This window comes from Bombus affinis, chromosome 14 (assembly GCF_024516045.1).
Source record: "Bombus affinis isolate iyBomAffi1 chromosome 14, iyBomAffi1.2, whole genome shotgun sequence".
NCBI lineage: Eukaryota > Metazoa > Arthropoda > Insecta > Hymenoptera > Apidae > Bombus > Bombus affinis.
In genome coordinates, this window is record NC_066357.1 from 2,563,910 (window position 1) to 2,589,281 (window position 25,372).

Sequence of the window (25,372 nt, forward strand, 5' to 3'; positions counted from 1 at the left end):
TCGTGGACGAGAATAGAAGTTTCAGATTGAATCGTGCAGTGAGCGCGCTAGGTAAGTAGCGTAGATTGTATGTACATTTAAAGTGGTTGGAAATAAGGACAAAGATTTGTAAAGAAAGATGGAATGGCAGAGAATAAAATATATTCTGAAATTTGTTTTATGCATTTTTCTACATTCGTGTATATCAAAAAATTGACCCGCTTCTTTATAGTAATTGTAGACTTTGAAATAATTGACTACAAGGAAATTTCGATTTTTTCTCTTTTTTTGTATGTTGCTAAAAGCTTGTCGAATATTTTCTCAGCGAAGGATATGAAGCGAAATTTCAATTGAAAAAACGGAACGTTTTTATATTATTTCAAACAGCGAATCTTCTCGGCACGAATAAATAAATAGGAAGCTCTATCCGGAGTGGAAATAAAAATTGATCGTTTTCGAGAGTATTTTTCGAGGCAGAAATCGGTAGATGGTAGTTGAAAATCTCCGGGAATCGACCCGCCCGGGGAAAAAGAGAGCAGTCGCCTTTAAATTTCGCAGAGTGGCGGAGCTTTCGCGAGCAGCTTTTAATTCCCGGATAATTCGACGTTCACGTGGTCGTCGAAAAATCGTCGGCCCCGATATTCCCATCGGCTTTCTGGCCATTGTGCCGGGTTAAAAAGACCCTTCGTCGCCCGTTAAATATCGATTTTAAAGGGAAACGAGCGCGACACCCCCGTGAGAGACCTCGTGTGTGTTTTTACGCCCGCTGTTTCTATGGATTCAGTTAAACGCACACAGATGGATAACCTAGTCCTTCGTTTCGATACAGACTTATTCAGCTATGAACGTTCCCACGGGGACCCCGTTTCTACATTTCTCCATCCAGGCAGTGGGATATGAGCGGAACGATATTGCCAATTCAACGTGCCACGACGGAACAATAACTTCACTCTGAAGAATTATCATCTCCCTCGCGTCTCCTTAATCCTTTCTTCCGTAGCGTAGCGTGAAGGATCTTGGAATATTTGCGCATATTCTTCCGTTTTTTTACCTTGTCAGGGAAACTAATATCGTATTGTTTGTTAGTATACAGTTGGTATGTAGTATATGGAAGAAGAATTCTGGAGAATCGAAAAAACTTAGAAACGCGTTTTCACAATTTTTCCACGTCGACTAGACAGCGCAGCCTTTCCTCCTCCTCGTATATGTTTTAAATTCAGACGACAACTTTCGCAGTTCCCCGTCAAGAGTTTGACCGATGCTCGTGTCTGCGCCGAGTCTAATTAGCGCGAATGTGTTTCAGTTGCGATAAGAAAAGTTTTGGTTGCTTTTTAACGATGTAACACGACGTTTGGAACACGTCTCGCGTACTCGATTTGTATCTATTAGCGACCCAAATTGACATATCTAAGAAACTATGATGGATCACATGTTGACAGCCGTACTAACAATCGAAGTATTCCAAGCATTCGATCGATTCACATTCACGTATAGCGTGCAAATTAGTGCGCCAGTTTCAGTATGCTAACTGGAATTCGGTTAGCTTGTGGTGAAAATCGAACGCGTTTGCTTTTCACGTATTTGCACGAGATAATTAGTGATTGGAGGCAAAGGATGGACACATTCCTGATGCATTGACGATAAATTAGAAAATATTATTCATCGCTTTCTGAATGATTAAGATAATGTACTATTATTAATTGCTAAAATTAAAATCGCATGCTGTGTTCAGTTGTTTAACTTGGCAGTAATAAATAATACCTTGATTAAAAAAATTAAATTGTTTCATTAGTTGCTACGATACATATGATACGTTGATTTAACAACGTAGTATGGGTTTAGCAAGTGATATATGTTTTTTACATGGAAGTTGTCTACACGACTCGTTGCTAAAATGGTTATTTTAAAGTAAAATCTAAAATCAATCATTTGACACATTGTCTATTATGACGGATACCTACGCTGTATCGATTCAATTATCTAAATAATTTCTCTTCCGCAACATTTGCTACATTTTAACCTTTGCTTGTCTCTCTTGCTAACTAACTTTCTAAAGACACATATCAATTTATTTGTCCCAAGACCGCGTTAAAACAAATCCCAGGGCGTAAACATCTCGAATTTGCTTAATTATGGACGAGATATCGATATTATTCGAAACGGAACAGCAAAAATACAGTCAGCAAAAACTTACGAGGCGTTTTTTATCATCCCTAATTGGCAGCTCGGGAAAAGAAAATCGTATGATTACACTCAGTGAAAATTTTGATTTTTCGTCGATTAACATGCAATCACAGAATTCTCGTAAAAAAGTTTCGTCTTTTTCGTTCTATTATTGAATATTTTTCGCTCTCTCTCTCTCTCTCTCTCTCTCTCGTGAATAACCACCGATATGCGCCGATATGCATTCCGCAAAGAGAATTCGTTAATCACTTAAATTGATAAACATCAATGGTACAGTCAACGAAGCGTGGCCTCCAAACTTTTTGTTTATTATTCTATTCAACCGAAAAGCGGGATATTAAATCAAACATACCTATTATACTTTCAGGAGAACGATTACAGAAATAATTTTTCTACATAACTTGTGATTTTTTATGATATTGATCGAACAGTTGGAAAAATAAATTAGTAGTAAACAATAATACCGGGTTGATGGATATAAAATGTTTTTTCGGGTAAATCTTAACTTTTATGATGACTAACTAGTTTCATTGTTCCATATTTATGAGAATTTAAAACTTTATACAATAAATTCAAAATTCTTAGAATATAATTACTATAATTTGTTTCAAAATAATGTATGCATTGAAAAATTGTCTTTGAATTGAAAAAATAAATGTCTTTAACAATTCAATATAAATGTATAGTTGATAATTCCAATCAACTTTTATGGTACTTTTCTTACATTTCAACTGATTGAAGAACCACGTGATTATTCTGATTACCCATGATAGCCAATAATGAGATTTTGATATTTTTATTGTAAATTTTCTGAATATTAAATTCACGCAACCTATAATAAAGTTTAATTAAATTTAATGGGAAGCATCGCAGGTTTATTAAATTCAAAGTTTCTAAAAACATCATTTTGTAGCCATAAAAATACAAAAATTTAATCAATATATTCAATTTAAATCCCAAACAGGAGATAAACAAAATTAGTATGAAAAACACCATTAAAAAAATTTGGGCGCATCTAATAGTAAATTGTAAGTAATGTCAATTTGCACAATCGCAATAATCGTTAATAGTATCGGTCCAGAGGATAATTATAACGATCTCTGATCGCATAATAGATTCCATGCACGTGAAAAAGTAATCGCGACTCGCGGATGCTGGGATTGCTTCAATTTCATGTTGCCTACTAAGTGAAATACAGGATAGACCGGCGAAATAGCCTTGTTTGAGCCGGCCTCGGCCTAATTACGCGGATAATTATCGGCACTGATTGGTAGGCGGCTCGTCGGTACGACCCGCTAATGAATATGGATAAATAGTAAGTGGACCAATATTGGTTTTCGCCAAAACCACCGCATGGTGTAATATAGTCGATTTATGGGGATTGAAAGTCATCTAAATTCTAGTAAAAAAAAAGTACGGTCTATCACGAATGTTCCATGTAGTGCAGCACATAATTATTCCATAGATATAGCTTTTACGCTATTGTTCGCTTCTACTATATAAACTAACAAGTATAAAAACTTCAGTTTTTATAAAAATTTACCATACTACACTATGGAGACTAATTATTAAATTAAATTAAATTTCATATAAATACATTTATCGGTTTCTTTGCTATATGTATATATACATTCGATATTTTTTAATTTTCAATCTCATATAACAATTGACTAAGAGTATATGTACAGTTTGTTTAAAAAGTAGCAGAATTTATATTTTTCTAAAATGCGTAAATTCATTATAATATATTCAAATTCGCAATCGTATCTCGCGCGCTGGTATTACCGTGCGGAAAAGCGTTCGGATTTCTTCGGATACTTTCGTGCTCTGGGGTTCTTCGATGGTGATCTAAGCGTAAACATGCGGTTTATTGTGTTTCAGTGTAAAATTAATAAAAGTAGTAATAAAAATAATAATAATATCTATATAAAAGTAATATGCTGTAAGAGTGCATCGCCCGTATTTATCACGAAAACGCCTACGATATCCCGAGAATCCTTATCACATCAAAATCCTGACAACAAATTTCTTCTGTCGTTTTAAGGTTATGTTTCCGTTTTATATGCATGAACCACAAGCGTTCAAATGTATTCGGATATTTTCTTATGTTCAACAAAATGTACTTTAATTACTACATTACTAGTAAATCGAACTGTAATGATTACATTTTTAGCTATCATTATTCAGTATCGGTAAATAATTATAAACTAAACAATATTTTTACATTTTTCATTATGTTGACTGAAAAACTTAAGTATCTATTTATGTATTTCCATATTGTAGTGTGAAACAAAGTTGACATATATAGAAACTGAAATTTTGTTCTTGGGAAATCCAACAAAATTTTAATTGTCTCTTAACTATGTACGTTTATTAATGCAGTTATTAAATACGTTTGGATCAAATAAAGTAAGTAACATCAAAGTATTGGCGTGTAGATGAATTTGTTGTGAGAGACTTAACTATGAACACTCTCAGGTTATGTATGATAGAGAACTGAAAATGATCAGGTATATGTACATGATATCAATTTGTATGAAATTGTGAGAAAATATTTCATAGCAATTTATATCAAATACATATGTGGAGTTGAACAATAGAAATAGGTACTGTATTAAAATTATTTGTAGGTAGTACAGTGAATGTGTTAATATAAGTACTATGGCAACATAATTCTGTTTTACCACTATTTTAAAATTTGCTGTCACCATAAACACTGATGACTTCAAAAGTATCAAAGGTTCTTTGTCATTCTACTAGCCATCTTCTCATCTTCTATACAACATAACTTCCATCATACCATATGTATAAAAAGGTACTGTATTCCCTGTAATTTATATTAATAACTACTATTCTGTATGTCCTCTATATTCAAAAGCAGAAGAAAAGATTCAAAGTTTTAGGAAAGGTTCTATAATTCATTTTTTCCTTATTTTATGAATAACATAGGAAACACAAAAGGCAATCATTCGTGTCTAAGCAAAACTCCGGATGGGGTTGTAGTTTCAGGTTGTAGTTACAACACTAGCTAGGGAAGGTTCTATTATGTAGTTCGAAGGTTGGTGCAATTTTTCGAAGTCGTGAGTAAACCCAGATGCATCCTAATTAACGTAATTTAGAAATTTCCCTTCTGTTGCAACTACTTCGCGTATATATAACAGTCCAATTAACGCGGGTCCAGGATTCACGGAGCTTCGGTGCAAGTTACACACAATTAGTTGTCCAAATTTGGGTGTCATATTTGCGAAGATTCATCTGCCATACTACACTCGCTATTTCTTGCCCAGTATGCCTCCTCTTGCTCTTGCAGAGTCTAATTCAACCAATTTCAACGCTTGTGCAAGCTCACACAGGTAGAATAATGTAGACGCGCATGCTTCTCTATTTTCACGAAACTAATTTTGTTGCACGGTTTCCTCGATGAATTGTGTTATTGTAACGAACAATCGCGCTTTTCATCTTTTGTATGTTCCATCGTACAATGCTGCTTGTAACTCTTTTCGAGTCAACGCGCTATGAAACTATCGGTACCGTATCTAATTGTGAGAATATGTCGATTCAGAACATTACCATTACCATTAATTTTCACCATTCTCCTATAAAATATTTTTGTTATAGCATTTACGATTTAATGTATATGATTTCAGACACGAGCATCTGCTGAACTTCCTTGCATTAATTTAATTATTAACACTGCATATATAATCATCGTTAATTTATGAAATCAGAATACTTAATTAATATATGACAAATTGTCATTTGAAACTCGCATAACATGATTAACAGTTTACGATCGTATGAGGTTTTAGATTGAAATCGCGATGGAAAGAAAAACAAAGATTTGGAAGATTAGTTCGAAGAGTTTGCTAATGCATTGATGAATGTGCGTAGCTAATAAAGCTATAATGTCGATAAATCTATAATTAACGTCGTTGAAGCGTATGGCAGTGTTTTGTACAAAGTGTTCTTAAGCTAAAGTTTAATAGGATTTTAGACTTTGTACTGCAATATGTTATGTGAAAGCGTTGGAGAGGAAAATATTTGCTTATTATATAAATTAATTTTCGGGTATTTAGTACTTGGTTTTGATATTGTCTTTACATCGAAAACATTTGAAATTCTAGAATCAGTGATTATTGATTATCTAAAAAAGGAGTCAGTTTAAAATAATTGATATTTTATTTCTAACATCTTTGCTCTTTTAGTAGTAACTAAAAGATTAACATATTGCATTTTATGTTATTTCCTGTTCCATTAGGTCAAAATATGCCATTCATTGTAGAAATTTTCAAAAATGTCTGAACATTGTTTATTAAATGTTTATTATCTTTGCAAACTTGTCACCTCTATGAACATGTTCGGATTTTTTCCAGACTTTACTGCTGTAATCGCGGTGATTACGTCTCATAATTAGACTGAGAATTTTTACACATTTGTGGAAAATTTAAATGTTAAAATAAACGAGAAATATCCAAGGTAAGGTACTTGTGATGTTTAAAAGGCGCAACAAATCTTAGCTTCATTTATCTACACTATATAGGTCACCGATGTTGTGCTAATAAAGTTTCAAAATGTTTCGCATAACGCACTCAATATATGCATAAATTTTAACTAAATGCGATATATCATAAATATATGCATAAAAGTTTTCCGTGATAAATATTCAAATTCTACTGTGAGTCACCATAATCAACTGACATTACTACTTGAACGAAAATTTGATCGTTACTCGTGAACAATCGCGTTTCTGAATCTATGCGTGTTAGAGTGAGAAGGATGAATGATTGAACGGATTGGTGACGTGATCTTGATTGAACCGACCGGCGATGCCCGCGGCTGCGTTAAAAATTCGCACGAGATCGATCCGATTTCCGATTTCTACGTGAACAGTGGAAAAATGATAACGTCGACTGGAACCTCAGCCTCGTTTTTGTTTGGACGTTTTGGATAATAAACAGTGGAACAGAAAAGAATGGTTTGAAAATTTTTATTAGTTTATTATTAATTTATATTTGATAAGAAATCATTTTGATAATACATTGATGTAGATTTAATTATTTCGAGTCCTCGGAATTTTTTAACGTTTTATGAAAATACTATGATTTGGATACAAAGAGTAAGTAAGTCCTCTCATTTTACGCTCTTATTTATTCCAGTTCGACGAGTGAAAATAACAATTCTGCAACATGTACCGGAACCAGTTTCCTGGAATTCCCACCTCCTCGTTTAAAATAATCTCGCCCTTTACACATCGCAAACTTCGCAGCCCAATCGTCACGACAACCCCCATCGCGTTTCTCCGGTTTCCACGCCAGCCGCTGTAATCGTCCAGAATCCCCATAGCGGCGCGATATACGCGTATATGTATGGCGCACAGAGCCGTGTTAGCGGCAATCATGCCGACGATAACGACGCTGGATGTAAACTGCGAAGTTACCAGGTTAGAACCAATCGTGTAACCAGAGCTGTATCTCGCGTAACGCGCCTTAAGGAGCTCCCCGATTGGCGTTCGAGCAGAAATTTGTAGCGCGAGTTAAGCCTCGAACCTTCGGTCGAAGGAATGGAATTTTCGTGCACAACTATCGCAGGTGCCGTACATTAGCCGATAAACTTCCTGTTTAAGCCAAATTCGCGACTTCCCAAATGTATTTTCGAGCTATCGCGAGAAGACGCAGTCGCGAGAAATATATATTTCCAACAATTTATATAATAACACTAAGTAATAACGCCGTTGATTAATATAAATTGTTGGAAATATATATTTTTATAACTCTGTGAATCCCAGTGTTATACCACAACAACCACCCCTATTATCCTAACCGAAATCAGGGGATCAAACTATTCGTGGTGTCGATTATTATAATCGTAACGGGAATTTACGACTCCCGTTGACGCGTATTCTCGCGACCGAGTCTCCCCGCGATAGCTCGAAAATACATGGTCCTTCGAGCCGGATCACGTGCCAGTGAATAGTGTACGCGTCAGTGGCCTCACAGTGCCACGTGATCATATCAAGTCCAGCAGCGGAAGCGTTATCACTCCTTCGAAATCAGTGACATCAGGAACGTCATCGTCGAAGAGGCATAACCCATTGGTCGAGGAACGCAACCACGCAGCCTCCCACCGCAGCTGGACAGTCCAGAATTCAAGAATCCAACGACTTTAATCACACCACCAAACGAGCGGCCAACGGGAAGGAACGTCTTCCTCATTAAACATATACGCGATCCCGCGCCGCCTAGCAACGAGCAGCAACCGATTCCCGGACTAAGGTCCATTTAATAATAAGGTAAGCTCGTTCCTTATATCTATAACTTACTCGCCGTTGTACAATGACAAGCGGGGACGAACTCACCACCCTGCGCCGGAAACGAGGCTATTGGAGCGGTCGACTTATATCCACCCAAAAACAATTGGATGATTATGAACAAGCCAGTAGTCAGCATCTCAACAGACTGGCAGATATCGAGAAAGACCTAGACGAGGTGAAGCATCAAGTCGAAGCCGCCCAACTCGAGATCGAATTATCAAACCCGGAAGAACAAACGCGCGGTCTCGAAATCAAAGAGCAGTACTACGATGTACGCGACCGGCTAAGACGTAACCAATGTATCGCACGACAAGCCCCGTCACCGAGACTGACACACAATGAACAGGTAACGAAGAGAAGGATTATTCTTAGATGAGAGAGTGAGAGCTATAGGGATTCTAGGCCCATGAGTGCTATAGGAGATGTCGGACTTCTGGACACTGTGAGAGCCATAGGAAGACTCTCGGCCTTGTAGGCACTTTGAGAGCCGAAGTAAAACTCTGAAGTTTGTTTTGATGTGATTACGGAGGAAAGCTCGGTATGAGTGTGCCCTTTCAACGAAGAACGCGGATTCGTTGCTTACATTTTTAGTTAAGAAAGTGAGGGCAATGATCCGCGATGCCGATTGGTTATGACCAATGTTGGGAAGGAAGATAGGAGGAAGAAGCCTCCTACCAACGTGGGTCCTAGGCGGCATTGTTTATGGGAAAGCTCGGATTTTCCGTAAGGTAGATCTCCGCTTTTTGCGTTAGGCCACTACCGCCTTTCTCCGTAATTCTTAAGAGTGCGTAATAAACCCAAGGACCTTTCTAAAAACCGGCCGAAAACACTTCTAGAATTAGAAAGTCTTTTCGGGCAAACAGATTGACTTAAATCATATATGCGAACAATGCAGTTAGGATTTCAAATTTATGGTGGGTCCTTTTGCCTATGGAAGGTTCGAAGGACGGCACGTAGACCGTTGGCTGTCAAGCCACGCGGGATGGAGTGTAGATGTATTGCGCGGCGGAACACCAAACTCGTTTCAATCCCTGGAACGTCATTCCACTCCTCGACTACGAGGTTTTTGTCTATGCCTTCGTCTTATTCTACTTAAATTACAGGTGATCCATTGAATTGGGTATGTTAACCATTTGGTAATTGTTGATGCAACTTGATGTCGTTTGTTGAAGTATCGTCTGTAGTTTTTGCTTCAGTGTACGAATAGAAAGCTGTGAATCCGTTTCTGTGCTCTACTTCTCAGTGGATGTTAGAAAACACGTGTTTTCCACTATCATGGTAAGTTCCACTTTGATAATATGTCGGATAATATAATAGTTGAAGTTCTGTTCGAAAAGCGACCATCTTTGATATATCTCTATCTATGGTGTAGTAACAATCGAAAAAACATTTACAGTAAAGAATGTTATCAAAGATTTCTGGAATACGTAGAAAGATATTGAGAAAAGGCGAATATTTTCAATCGAATCGAAAGAAGAGAAAGGAATTGATGAAACTCCCGGCTTGTCGAGTTTTTTTTCGCGCCAATGATTGGAAAATTTCATTTAATCTAAAAAGTATTGGATTGTTCTGGCTGGCGTAGCAGGAGGAACTTCCCGTGGAAATTGTTCGCCTTTAACAAGAAGATTCTCTGCAGCATCATCGAGAAGGAATTCGGTATCCGTTCGTTTCCTCTGGCCCAGGTCGGGAGTATCCCGGGGGCGAGAAAAGTTTCCTACCCCCTATAAAAAATTATTCTTTGTTCCCCACCGATAGAGGTTCGAGCGAGAGGTTTTTCTTTGACAACTTATCTCCAGGTCGTCGAACGGAATGCCGTGAAATTCATTAAACTCTTACGTCGTCCCATCTACCAAAGGGGATCGAGGCCTTCTTTGTCGAAAAACCGGACTTATTATCTTCGGAAAGCTCATCTGAAAGTCATTCGGTGCCTTTGTGAAGATCGACGCCCTTTGCCGGGTGTCGATATTAAATCGACGCGGCCAATTTACTCTCGTAACGAGACCTAACGAAATTTTCGTTGTTTGTCGGTTTATCGTGGCTTTCGTTTGCTTTGCATTCTTGGGAACCATTCGTGCGCTGCGCTTAACGCGTAATATAATATTAACGAACGAAGAGGATTCCAATGAACTTGATACTTTTTTTTATATACTGTCTATATCTATAATCAATTAGTTTCCATGGTACATATATCTAACTCATCTTTTGAATTCTTTTTATTTATTTTTTAAAAACATATTTGGCCAAGTATGGATTAGATTAATTAGCTTGTGTTAGGGCTGCTAATACAACTACTAGACTATGAATGTCTAACGATACTAATGAAAAACCACGTGCTTTTTATACGTGTATTACAAAGGTATAATATTGTAGGATATTTAAAACAAATACAACTATGTATTTCAATGTTTACGAAAGGAAATGTTAGAATAACTTAATAACGTTCTCACGGCTAACGATAGGAATTTTTAAATCGAAAGACCGAATTGATATGAATGTGAAAACATCGCCAATCGCGACTCCGATACTCGAGCGATAAAACGTTTCGATATAGACTCCACCGTCTATTCTAAACGTTCATCGTTTGCTCAATCTCTTTTATCTCGATTATTCTCGAAAATCGTGTATGCGTTCAAACTCGCTTTTACGGAAACCTATATTTTTCCTCTCTGCAAAAAAAAAAAAAAAAAAAAAAAATTGTATATCTTTTATTTCACGCTTTTTATCCACTTTTTCACGGAGAATCGCCTCTTTTCTTGTCCCGTTATATATCGCGTTGTATATTTCCACGCTTGGCCGTTATTCCTTTATCGGACCGCGTAAAAATGTCATAAAACCGTGCGTGCATAAAGCCGCGTCTCCAATGACTCGAGACCGATCTTAATCCTATAACATCGACGACGTGTTATTCCACGATTTCCTCTGTGTTCGGTTTCTGTTTCTTGTGCGTTCGATCTCTCGCGATCTTCTTATTCGTTCTAAGCACAAACGATAGAAAATAATCGCTGTTTTACGATGTCTTTTCAAAGATACGTTTCTTTATTCCATCGCGATGTCGCTATTACGTTACTATCGCAGCGACTATTGTTTCTTCGTACAGTCACTTAAAACGCCATTATTTTTGGTCGTTCTGCGCTGATTTATTCCATCGAGAAGAATAAGCTGTGAATAAGAATAAGCGAACAGAAACAAAAAACACGAGTACCTACGATACGATATACCTTCTATTTTTATATTTTCATTTGTACATGTTTTATCGTCAGGAGACGGTTTTTACGAGAAAATGTGGAAATCTTATTCTAATTTCTAGTTAAGAGATATTTCCATCGTGATATATCGAATGGAATGGCCTATATCTCGTCCCAGTCTAACAAATTTTTATCGGTCAAAGCGTTCCGGAGATCGCCGAGTTTTTCCACGACACTGCCATTAAGTCTTTCCTTTGCCGCCTCTTTCTCTCGTCCCGGCGCTGGATTGTCGCGGTATCTTACGCCGCTTCTATCATTTCTTATCGCCAACGTCCACGTTTCCTAAGATACGGTGAAAATAATCGCGACGTTGGCGATATTTTTAGGATGATGCATCTCTTTCTCGCGAGGACGCGCCGCGCCGACACTATTTTCCAGAATTTTGAGCGTGACACCTAAACCCTCGTTCACATCGCGACCAAGTTTCCCGTCTTCGTAACTCACTCGTGCAACGAAAAACCTAGAAAAGTTCTACGTCCTGTAATTAAACTACGTCAGAAACTCTTGCAAATTTAATTCTTTGTTTCGCTCGTAATATTAATCTTCCTAACCTCATTCCTCATGGGCGAAATAAAATTGCAACGACACGAATTCTTTACGCGTCGATCGTCGGACGTAAACGGTAAAACGTTGTTTCGATAGAAATACGGATATCGCGTAGTGTTCTGCTTTTTAATAAAAATAAGAACGTGCAATATAGAAAGTAATACAGTTTATAAAATTTAACATAATAATATTAATATTAAAATAATATTAAAATAATAAACTAAAATAGTTTAAAAAACAGAGTGTAGGTTTCAAAATTCATGATGGAAGTTGTGTAGGGAGCCTAAGGCACACTTCCCGGCTACTTCCAATAAAATGTTCTTTAGTAGAGGCTCTTAGGAAGATTTCTTTGCAAGATAAGCGCATGTTTACAATGGTCACGTCGTCCCAAATATAAGTGACGAAGAGAGGGAACGGACAGCCGCGTTTCGCCAGTCCAACGTTTCCACCGCTTCAACCGTATAATCTCTGGGCGGGAATTTCGTAGTCGCTAGACGCGATATCGCCTTAAGCTGGTCTTAATTACGCGTTTCTAATTACTCGCACGACTTTGGTGTGTTGGATATGTTGCCACGTTCTCTGGGAAAATCTGCATTTAGACGCGTTTACGCTAACTTCGTTTACGCTAAATCGCCTATGGCTGGCTGGCAAAATGATTATGAAGATCGTTCCTGCTAAATAATTAATGTTATAGGAATTACCTTGTTCGCCAAGTAAAAGTGTTATAGTGTATTTTTAAGAACTTGATTACTCTGATTTACGAAGTTTGCTATTACGAAACTTCTACTGTTTACTAGTTCTATTAAAACTACAATCTGATAACACTTTCTTCTTGCCAATTAAAAAGTTCTGTATTATTAACAAAGTCAACAGTATCTCCAAAAAATTAATTATTAGAAATTGCACAGAATATCCCTTAAAAATTGATCATTCTTATTCAACGATTATTATTTTCATAGAATGTACATCGTTAAATGTTTGGCAAAAATTATTCGCTCGGCAGGTCCTATGATAACATTCCTGTTTTGTAAATATCGAAGTATTTGTAGAATATTTTTTAGAAAACGATAATTCAATATTCATCTTCTCTACATCGTAAAAAGAATAGGAGGCTGCAAAAAGGATAAAGAACTGTCTGTGAGTTCTTCAACGGGATTCAAAGGGTGCACGCGAGATCTCCAGCTTTAATATCGAGCTCTACCATCGTTCGTTATTAACGGTCCGCAGCAGCCGAAAGTGGCGGAAAAACCGGCGAAGAAATGAGAAAAACCCTCGTGGTCCCTTAGTGAGCTTCCGGCTGTGTGACGAGTGCTTAACAAAGTAGCCTAACAGCTGCCGCATCTAAACGCCACGTTTTACCCCTGTCACTGTTGCTGCTGCTCTCTCTCTGTTTTCTAAAATCGTGGCGGAAAGACGTACCCAATCTAGACCGTGAAAACAAATAGCCAACAGAGAAAGAAACAAAACGGAAGAGACAAAAAAGGGGGTGGGAGAAGACGAAAAAAAGGAACAAAGAGTAGAATCGTTTTCATTTCAAGCTAACTTCTATTCTCTTTCTCCCTCTCCCTTTCGTTGTTACAGGGAAAAAAGCTGAGAGGAAACTACCCCCTTATTCGTCCTACCCCATCCACCTCTCAACCGTCCGCGAATGGGAAATTCAATTTGCCGGCCGGCTTTCTTATTTGATCGTGCGCAAACACAAAACGGGGACGAGCCTCGTTTCGTTCTGCTTCACCCTCTTTGCGCTCGTTGCATTTTTCAAAATCAGCTCGTGGCCACGCGGAATTGAACTCGCTAGAGGCTCTTGTATCGCGGAAACGAATTTGCAGCCTGGAAATGGATCGTTCTCGTGCATTCTGTCTTCGAAATCGAGGGAAATACACGGCCGGATGGATTTTTCGACGGAGATTCCGTCCCTCCGAGACGCGAGCACGTCGGATTCGAGAAGGGGTGTGGGATCGATTTAATTGTCTTCTCGTTTCGCAAAGAATGCCTTGGGGTAGCTGAAGGGATTTCCACGGGATGTTACAGTCGTCAAGTATCGTTTAGGGGGGCGGGGAAGACTGATTGCGTGAAAGCGACGTCGATCGCTGGAAATTGATTCGACGTGAATTGGAACTTGGGGTAGTTACGGAGGTTAATACATTCGCTATCTTCTGTGGAGATTTTCTAAATGTTTTTTTGCGCTTTTGACATGCGGAAATTAGGGGAAAATTTCTGCTCCTGTATTTTTATCTTTTTTTTTTTTAGAAACTTCTTCGGGAATTTTTTAATTCGATTCTTAAGATTCGTATATTAAAATACAGATATAAGTTACGGAAATTAATATCTACGTTCAAAATTTCTTAAATACATTTTATATCTTTAAAATGTGGAAATTATGATTTATGGAATACGAGACGAATTAAGCGTGGAATATTTAAAAACTTCCTGCCTTTTTCATGAAAAATTCCTTTAATCCAGAATTTGTATGTTAAGGTGTATGAGATATCGAGATGCTCCTCGTTTCGCATCGCAAAAATCTTCCAAGAAAATTGAAAACACTTAACAATTATAAATGTGGATTCTTATAGGATGCTTCAAAAATATATCCCCTTCGTTTAATAAATTTCCAAGCTTACTCTAGGTTTTACTTTTAATTTTTCAAAACTTGAAGAGTAAAATATTTAAGAAATATGTAGGTTTATATTTAAGAAATATGTATTTTTCTACGTTATTTGGAAATTCCTATGAAAATCTCCTCTAAATTTCTTCGCATTGTTAAAACTTACAAAGTTTATTAGACTGTGCGATATTTTCCTAAGCTTTTGAGAAGCTACTCGGAGACAAAGGATTTACAACCCAAAGCACTTCGGCAACCAAACACTCGAAGCTGAAGAACTCGATAAATAGATCCAATGTTCCATTCACCGGCCATATTCAACGGCACCCATTAAAAGTAACACTCGAGGTAGCAACCCCTCACCTCGAGGCATCTTAAATCACGTTCCATTACCCGACGAACGTCACCCGTGGATGGTGCTGGCTCATCGGCAACTAAGAAAAAGCCAACCGCGCTTTCTCTATCCGGAGACGATAAATCACTCGTACCCGACCATTTCATCGAACTGTCCCTAACTAAATAAGATTAACGACGCATCCATTATTGACATTCAACGTGATAAAATCAACGAAATTATTTTCCTACCAATTTCCATCGCGAATATTACCACTATAAAAAATTTCATCTTTCTTTATTATCTGAATTTCTAAAGGCAAACTTTCATTCAGTTCTCATCTCTTATACTCTCATCGTTCCCTGTTTCCCCCCAACACCAACTGCGGTTTCAATCACCGATTAGCTGAACCGTTTCTAACTAAACAAAATGAAAAATATATTTATCGATAAAATCGGCGAAATTACGTTATTATTCGGCAGTTGTCCATCTTCAGGAGTTCCATCTTTTCCCTTTAATTATACTTTCCTTTCATCTTCTAAAGGCAAACCTTTATCCGGCCCTGATCCCTAAGGATTTTACAACCCTTATTTCTCTCATACCTAAGGCTGCAACCCTCGATTGTCGTTTTCAATGTCCTGTTTCCCTTCACTGATACAGTATGGTCTCATACACAGGGGCGATAAACGACGTTTAATCAGGTTAAGAGAAGACCCTAGAGCCTCGCCAACTCAGGATGTGCGCAGGATTTTTCGAAAGTACCAGGGGTTGAACGTAACTTACAGCTAGGCTTGAATTTTCGATCGCGGCAGGGTCCATTGAGAGCGGCGGGAACCGTTTCACCACTGTCTTTGAGAAATAACGCTTCTTAGGTAGTGAAATGACGAGCGTGAGAGCGAGACGAGAGATTATCTGGACGGGAAATGTACCATAGAGAGGGCTGAAGAAAAGGTTGGGTGTTTAGTTGCGAAAAGAGTGGGTCACGCGTTTATTGAGTCAGGGCTTTATGTTGGAGATATCGTTGTTTGCGAATTAAATTACGCTATCTTCTGCGAGTGAATAATATTATCGTGAACAATAAATGAATAAATCGGGGGAACTGTTGAAGGAAGAAAATTTCCTCGTACTCGAACCGTTGAAAGGTATTATTATTCACTTTGTGTAGAAGTTGTTCCACTTCGAATCGACTAGTTTTATTCGATGTTTTATCGATATCTGAATTTCCGTTCCAATTAAACTATACCGCGATTCATATAAAGGTAGAAGGCGTTTAAGTCATCATTTTGCTGCCTCTGAAGTTGTTTAAAAGCTATAATTTAATTTATTTAAACGCTATCTAATTATTTAAAAGCGCGAAAGTATTTTTGATCTATCGACTGTTAACTTCTCCGCGTAACGTGTCACCAAAAGTCGTTTCAATCGCTCGGTTCCAACATCTCCGAAACACTCGCGAACTTTCTGATTGCAAATTACACGGCGAACGGAAATTATGCGTGCAGCGTTGGAAACAATTCCTAGTTCGAACGCGAAACGGATTACGGCAGTTGAACGTCTCAGAACACTTGGAAATTTTCGGGAAAACAAGATCGCTGATAAGCCTTCTATCCGCTTGCCCGTGGATGAGGCCTCTCCTGTCACGGCTTCTTGCCCCCTAACAATCGATATCGCGGCTGTAATCGACCGGCAACGATGTAACGCTCTCGAGATACTTGGTATTGGCAGACGGGTTGGACATGCGCCATTTCTTGTCCTCTTGCAAATGTTACCAGCGGAAAACCGTCGCTGAATCAACGAAAGGTTTCACACCTTCAACGTAGTTGTTTGAACCTTTGTGGAGGATTACCTCTTGGAAGGACAAAAAGAAAGGGAGAGTCTCGTAACACCCATTCGACCTGCCAGTGTCGTTTCTAGGGAATGGAAGTGTTTTCTTTAACGTAGTCGGGTTGATAGCTGGCTTTCGTGGGAAGTTGGAGTTTAGCTGGAGGACACAGTTAATGGACCTTTTATGACTAAAGAGGATTATTCCGAGGGTTTTTGGCTCACTTTTTGTTAGGAGACAGGGCATTTCGAATTTCGGGATAGGGATTGTTACTGAAGTTGGTTTAATTGAGAGTTGCGCTGGAATGTCGCGTTAGAGACAGAGTTTCACTGAAACTCGGACCGTCGACAAAAATCCTATTACACGCGAAGGGTGGAAGTATATTTTTACGAGACTCGCGACTGAAATTTCGGAATTTCGATATTTCGATTTTCAAATCATGTTTCGTTCGAAAAAGTGAGAGAATTCTTTCGAAAGGATAAAGAAAAAAAAAAATAAATAGAGGCAAAGACAAGGGAATCAGGACGATTCAGATCTTCCGAGATTCGAGTTATCTTGGACATGCGACCTCGTCGTTTACGGTAGAACCGTTCTCGCTGAAGAGCCACTTTTTTACTCGAAGTAACTATACTCAAAGTGTCACGGAGAAGATCACGCCCTGGCCTCAGAGTTCGATTCTGTCTCGACTGATTAGCTCCTTTTTCCTCGACGACTCCCTTCTCGCCGAACGAATTACTTCCAACTTTTCTGCCTCGAAGAACCGAATGCCTTGGGAGTATCGAAATTCCAAACTTCCGCTTTGAAAGAAATGAAATCTTTACACGCGTTATATAAAATATGATAAGTATCGTTTTATCGATGTTTTAATTTTTAGACAGTCGACTACGTGTGTCCAAACCAGGTGAAATATTTTAGCCATCAAAAATAGCAACTATTTTTATCCATATCTATACTCTAAATGTTATTAGTAACATTCGATCTTGAATAACAACGTAGAAAGAACAAATTTTACGTTCCTCCCTCCATTACTCGAAACATAGAAGGAAGCCAATAATCTGCTTGGAACCGAAGCAAACATTCTGGGACGAGCGAGTAACGAGAACCCTCTGATGCGATTGAAGTGCTGGCAGTCTACGTTTCTCGGTCTTATCATAAATTAGCAAGTCTGCCAACGGATTAAGTCGTGCTCTAGGCCGTTTGTCCCGATCGTTTCGTCGGTATGCATTTAAAGAAGGATAATCGAGGACGGCTCGCGACGGACCCAGCCTACGTGGGAAAGGGACCGTCCTCTAACGAGAAAACTTTCCCTCGACCGGCGATTCCGGTTCCCTTATTTTCCAGGGCACGCGCCATCGTTCCTCCTCTTGGGATTCAGATTAAATCCACGAGCACTTCGACTCTGTTGAATCCTATTTCTCTCTCTTATCGCCTGGCCCGACACCTTAATGAACAATTTGCGGCTTCAGTTCGAACGACTCTTCTTTACCCGAGCGCTTTTTATCATAGCACTCTTGTGCCACGATTATCTTTCTTTTGTGATTCAAGGGTTGTAGAAGACTTGTTGTTTGGTTGGACTGGTGATCTGTAAGCAAGTGATATAAATATTCTGTACAGATAGAGATTGGAACCGGTGCGTGTGCTTTTGGAACGGAATTTTCAGTTAAAGGATTCGAGGAAGGACGATGTTCGAATAAATGTTTTAAATCATCGTTATTATTTCACGAAGCTATTTGTTCAGGCGTCGCAACTTTAGAATATTTGTCGAACTGACAGGCGTTTTGAAAATCGCGGTCGTTTCAGTCGTGTATACAAACGAAGCACGAATATTTCGCGACGTTGCACATGGCACTGTTCGTTTTAACCCTCCGGGAGAATTATTCAAGCCAGCGCAGCGGAACGAACGAGTTCCTGGTAACTTATTGTGAAACTTGCCGCACGGTTCGAAGAAATATAGTCCGCGGCTGTAATATGCTTGAATTATTGACTCGTGGCCACCGCCACGTCTCGGTGAAAACTTTCCGTATAAACAGGGGACCGCGAAGCTTTCGTGAGACTGGTTGGAAAATTTCGGAACTTTCCGTCGTGACGAGTTCACTGTCACCGGCACATATTTCAATAAGTTTCAACAAGTGACTAGATCGTTGGCGAACTCGAGGAATTACACTATCGTTCATACACGTGTATTTACGGTGGAGAAATCATTTTGCTATTTTGTCTCTAGAGCGTAATTATCTTTGTCATAGTCCCTCCTGTCGATTTTAATATTAATATATTTCATCGAAAACTTGTTTAGGAATCAGCGAAGAATGATTTATAGCATATTGAGTATTTGTTAACTTTGTTAATTGAGTTTGTTATGGAAATTTCTTTAAAAAGTAATGGATGAGAATTTACGATAAATCGAGCATTTCGCAATGTGCCTAGCCACGTATGATCCTTTTCTACTTAGAAGTTCGCGTCGATTGAGCATTGTCTGACACGTTTGACCATACACGATCGTTTACTCCTTGGAAAGAAACTTCTCAGCTGTTCTTCCACGTATAACTTGTACTTAATATGATCAACTCGTATATGAAAATCTTGCTGTATCTACATTTTCTCAAGTGCCTAATTATTTCAAATCAACGTGAAGTATTTGAGCGTCTACCGAGCTTCCGCAACTTTAAACTCGAGTAGAATTTCGTGAGCAAAGTTCGTAGCAATTGTTCCGTACACAATCTCATAAACCGTCCACAAAGAGCGTATTTGCAACAGTAAAATCCTTAATGCGAGCGTCTTCTTAGTTTCCCATCCGTGTTGCAACAAGCAAAGGCAAAGTTTCGCAAACGAATCAGCCAGAGGCGACAATTTTGTACCACGCAACAAGCACACGCACGTATGGCTAACTTCGTTTCCGGTATTGTGTTCGTCTTATTGTCAACGCTCTCCCTCCCAGGCTCAACTTTGTTTCAAAGCAGACGCTAAACCTTCTTAGCCATGTTCATCAGGTTGACAATTTCTGGAAGGTCTGCGATCATCGTATTAGGTCGTGGAACCTCGAATCTCTTTATCGGCGCATCACAGCGCCCCATCCGCGCCATTATTCTTCGTCTTTTTTTCGACTATTAATCTCCACTTTTGCGTGGAAAAAATTCGCGTCGCCCAATGAGGTGTACCATATCTTCTCTTCGAAATATATAAATAAACGCCTCGCTTACAATTGTAATTTAATAAACGATAATTCTGCGATTACGATGTTCTCAAGATTCCGGTAATCCTGTCATTCGTGTCTACGTCATCGTAAAAATTAATCTGTCGCGTGGAGTCTGCCTTACAGAATATTCTATCAACGTGGAAGCTGTCGGCGAATTGCTCAAACGAAGCAAACCTTCGTTACGTGTCATCGATAGAGTTTCGCAAAGCGTCCAAAGTAATTTCGCACGAAAATTAAAATATTTCACGGAAGATTAAATCGACTTTACTGTACAGACGAAGACATTTCCTAAGGGTGGAAAAAGCTGTGTGTGTGTTTTTTTTTTTTTTTTTTTTTTGTTTTTTTGTATTTCGTTGGTTGGAAGGGTTCGTATCCAAACGTCTTTTTTCTGTAAATTCAACAAGAAAGATATTCCTTTGTCCAGGGTTTCTTGGTAGTCTGTGGTTTCACGAAACCACCAAGGAGATCTGCAAAGAAACGGATTTAAACGTCTGGCGCGTAAAACTCGTTCGATCGTCGCTTTTCCGCGCTCATTCCCGCCCACGAATACGCGTTTCCCTGGTGGAGTTTACAGACGACGCCGTTTCTGAACGACGTTTCGGTGGAATGTGCCGGATGATACGAAACTCGCGATCGGAAGGTATTGTGTCGTTTAGGAGATGGAATTTTCTGTGTGGACTGGCTGAAATTCGGTCGGTTAAAGCTCTTCCGTTTCCTTTCCACGGGTTTACGTGTTAGTCGCCGAAGAATACTGAAAAGAATGCCTTGGAACCAACTACTTGGAAATCGATTCTATTGGCAAATGCGGTTGGTGGGATGTGCAATATTTGCTTCGAGGTTTTCAAAGTGCACGTGCAACTATTTTAAATCTGCAAAGTATAGATCCGTTCAATTGTCAAATATCTACCTTTCTTTAGCAGTCGCGATCTTTTAATGTAAAAGAAAATTATTTGAAGAGAAAGTATTTTAAATCGTTCAAACGAACAAAAATTGCTAAAATAACGAAATTGTTCTCGGACTCTTGAACTTCGTGGCGCTAGTGTGATTCGCTAGCAACGATTCCAAGCTTCCGATCAATAGCGTAAAACGAAATTGTATTGGCTCGCATCGTGCAGCGATAATCGGAGCGAAAGATGACTGAAAACAGGGTGTTATTCGGTTACATAAATCGGGCGGAAGCGGACCGCAATTCTCCCGGATGCAAACAGCCACCATGGCGGCCGCAAATTCCCTCGTCGACCAGGCGTCACGGGAACGACGCATAATGCATCACCGAAACACGCGCGTCCGAATATGCATCTTGACTGACCGCACGGGGATCGTGCCACCAGCTACATCACCGGCAAAGGAACGTGAATTAACCCGGATGCCATTTTCCCTCCCGTTGACGAAATGTCCAAGGGCTGGTTGAGCGGAAGGAAGAGGATGGTTTCGCCTGTTTCTGACGTTCTCAACTGGATGAACGAACGTCGCGCCGCTGAACGTTATAATCACGATAACGCAAGAACGAAGACACGTTTCCTTTTTAAATGGCTTTTAGATTGGAAGATCGAAACGAAGTAGACGAAGACGCCTAATAATCGTCAAGGAGTTCTACCATAATATCGAAGAAACCTACAAACTGCAACGATTTCTCACGAAACGCAATAATCGAAAGTACCCGAAGATTACCAATGAATTTTGTAATTTCCAAAAGATCTGTAAATCTAACGATACCACTAACTATCCAAAATATTCAACAATTATCAACGAGTACACTGTAACTTTCTAGAAAACTGGAAATCATGTAATCGAAGAATGAGAAATTCGAGGTGCAGCAGATTTGTGGTCGGAAATCGAAATAGTCGTCGTGGCAATAAAGACTATCGCGTGTGTATCGATGCTTGCATCGCGGGCGATACAATGCCGCTTCGATTATCGATAATCCAACGATAAGAAGTGGAATGGATAATCCGAGGCTGGCGGATAATCCGAAAATCCCTGACAAGAGAGCGCCATGCTTTATTACTATTAGAAGTGGCCGGCCTCTTAAAGTTTCAAGTTTAATCCAGAAACCGGTATAATCCATTCGTGGATAATTGAGTAGCTTGCCGTGACTTCGAGACGCTGCGACCGCGAACCGGATACAAGCTGAGACACATCGTTCGGACGAGTCGCGAGAGAAAAGTTGGAATTCCCGGGCCTCTCTGGTTATTGGCCTTTGAATGCCGATCGTTCGACCCTCGCTCAGAGAAAAATGAAATTCCCTACGGTTATTGGTCTCCGACCTGGATAACTGAATTCGACTCGTGGAAAGTCAAATTTCGAACGGTTATCGCTTCGATGTTTGCCTTCCTTAGTCTTCTATGGAAATTCGGGCTGAATCTATGGAGACGTTGATTTTGATGGCTTCAAGTGTTTTCTTCTCTCTCTTTTTATTTTATAGAATATTTTTAAGCGATAAATTTGTGTTTGCGTACTTTGAAACCACAACGTGTTTGATAATTCATAGAATTCTCGAGTGGCCTATTTTCTTCGGGATTATCGATATATGTAAGTCTACATTATTATTACGCGATTATCAATTCGAAAGTTCCATTTCTACACAATTCATAGGTTTCTTTTCCTGTCTGACTGTCTCCAGCAAATCCTTATTCGCTCAAACGATATACTTTCAACCGATAAAAAGTGTCCATTTCACCGTGTTTAGTCGTCCTGTTTGGCGAGTATTAAATTAAAACAATAAAACACGACCGAATGCAAGCCGCGTGTGGCTGATTAAGAAAAAAGTATGCTACATTAATCATGACCGCACTTCCGAATCTGTCTCTCCTTCGTACAACTTGCTTTATTGCCGCGTAAACTACGTTTCCATCGTCCAAGACCGGACGGCTTAATGTACAATCGATACAAATGGCGAGGATTTTTCTCCAGGTTGGAAAACAAGCTGGGAAATCTGGGAAACTTCTGACGTTGTTTCGCAAATTGCTGGCCGAGATGGCTAATACGATTTTTTTTAACTTAACAAGCGTTTAACGCGACTCCGATTTTAATTATAAGCCGTAGTACACTTCGGGAAATCGGATTAATTTAAATTACGATTTCGCTGAAAATTCTCGTTTTTTTTTTAAGGTTTCTCTTACTCTGTTCCGTTCTTCCACTATTTTTCAAATTGTTATCCTTTAATTTCTTGCTTCGTTTAGTAACTTTCTTTTGATCTTAAGCCGTAGCACTGCGAAAGTGGCGATTAAAAACTTTTAACGTACACATCATATAATTGTCAATAAACATGAAGCTTAACAAAGGTATCGAGATACGAAGAAGACAGGCGAGTTGGCTAACAGTTGGCTTACATTCGAGTGTTCCGTTGCAGTTTCTTGTTTCGATTGTGACACCGACGATTCGGCTGATCGTCTAATTACACGCAACATCGGTAATTGCGTTGCTGCAGCTGCTACGCTCGTCTCGAAGTCTCTCGTTTTACGTGAGACAATGTGGCGTCGATACGATACAGTTCTAAATATAGGACTATTCGATGTCTGTGCATCCGGTTCCAAACTATTCCCACGGATACTGGTATTAATTATTTCCGATAATTCAGAGACTGGCTGGCTGGAGTGGGTTTGTTCGGCTTATTCTGCCGAGTTAATTTAATAGATGTAAATTGGGGATTTACTTTATGAGAATTGGCTTGAAATTGTCGCGTTTACTTTACGGTGCTGAATATTCCTTTATTTCTTTTACTCAAACAATTTACGAGTTACTTCGGTATTCTATAATAAAATTATTTATCCAAATGGGCATTCTTCTATACATATTCATTGATTTAAATATTTTCTATATATTAGGTTGTCCGAAAAGTTTCTTTCGTTTCATAAAGTGATAATAGATGAACAACAATTTCTGTTTCATATTATTTTATTGTATTATGTGCGATCCATTTCGTTCTATTTCTATTATTATATTCGTGTATACGATAATATAAATTATCAATAAACTAATATAAAACAAAATACATTGTGCGTCTATTATTTCCTCATAAAACGAAAGAAACATTTCGGACAACTTAATATCTTAGATGTAATGAATCGTTGTAATATTTAATCGACGAAACAATCATTTATTTAGATCTTATTTCTCTAGTTAAGTTCAGAGAATGTTACTTTGCATAAGCATCTGTAGTCTACTTGTCACAAATTAATCCGCGAAGCAGAGGATAGATGCATTTTTCTCTCGCGCTAGTAGCTTCGTTAATTCCGTATCAGACAATTGCATATTCTTGCACCACTCGATATCGTTCGATATCGTAATTATAGTAAATCAGCCTCGATTCTTAAATGCAGACTTCGTCGATCCTTTTTCGGAACCAACCCTCTCGTATATTTCAATGGAGTCATTCTTACGATAGAAAGGGAACTAGATGGGGGGGAAATGCAGGTAAAAAAGAAAGATGAAAAATTGGAAATCGAAGCGACGCGACTATTATTACGACGAAACGCGTTTACCATTCGCTTAATTATTCTCCTCCATTAAAGATGAATTTACATGGTTCACTGTGGTCAAACAATGTGGTTTACTTAACAAAATCGGCGCAGCGAAGTTCAAAGCCGAATGTTTACACGTTCCAACGGAATTGTCCAAATTGGTTCGCTTAAAAATGGCGTCAGGACAAATTGCGCGCGTCAGCGTCGAAATAATTCGCTAACGTTAAACGTTCCTGAGCAAATTACAGAATAATTTGTTTATTTCGATGTTTCAATTCCAGCCGATCATTCTGAATTAAAAACTACGTCGAACGAAAGAGAAGAAGCTCCGTTTCTTTTTTCTCGAATGTTTCGTTTTGTTAAATTCTTCGATGGATTATGGTTGGCTCTAATAATTCATGCACGTTAAATTAATAAAGGAAGACCTAGAGCGAACAATTTGAGAATCCCGTAAGATCGGTAAAAATCAATGACACGCCATCGTGGGTTCTTGATTCTCAACTTTCAGCGCCTCTTTAATTCTTCCGCGTCACGTGTCGCAGTTTAGAACAAGTTCCCCAGAGTTTCCGTTCTTACGAACTTTATTCCCGTTCCATCCAGTTCCTCTTTTTATTTTCTTCAAGTTTCTCTGTTCTCTGTACGTGTATACGTGCAGCGTGTATATACGTGTGTCTACTCAACGAGATCTCAGCTGGCC

At 38.9% G+C, this 25,372-nt stretch overlaps 2 protein-coding genes across 10 annotated transcripts in view; one reads left to right on the top strand and one right to left on the bottom strand.

The window, feature by feature from the left end:
• Positions 1-25,372, top strand: part of LOC126924248 (peripherin-2-like) — a 350,059-nt gene that overhangs the window by 166,928 nt on the left and 157,759 nt on the right. For 2 of the 9 annotated variants that reach the window (XM_050738526.1, XM_050738524.1), the window contains exons 1-2: positions 3,980-4,355; positions 4,447-4,978. The exons of 2 other annotated variants lie outside the window; for them this stretch is intronic. In XM_050738526.1, the coding sequence (XP_050594483.1) occupies positions 4,967-4,978 (12 nt within the window). In that variant the 5' untranslated portion in view covers positions 3,980-4,355; positions 4,447-4,966. Of the gene's footprint in view, positions 1-3,978; positions 7,139-7,319; positions 8,453-25,372 lie in introns of those variants that run through there. 5 more of the 9 variants (XR_007713458.1, XM_050738533.1, XM_050738529.1 and 2 more) reach the window with 4 other exon arrangements.
• Positions 1-25,372, bottom strand: part of LOC126924243 (uncharacterized) — a 133,318-nt gene that overhangs the window by 45,820 nt on the left and 62,126 nt on the right. The window lies entirely within an intron of this gene.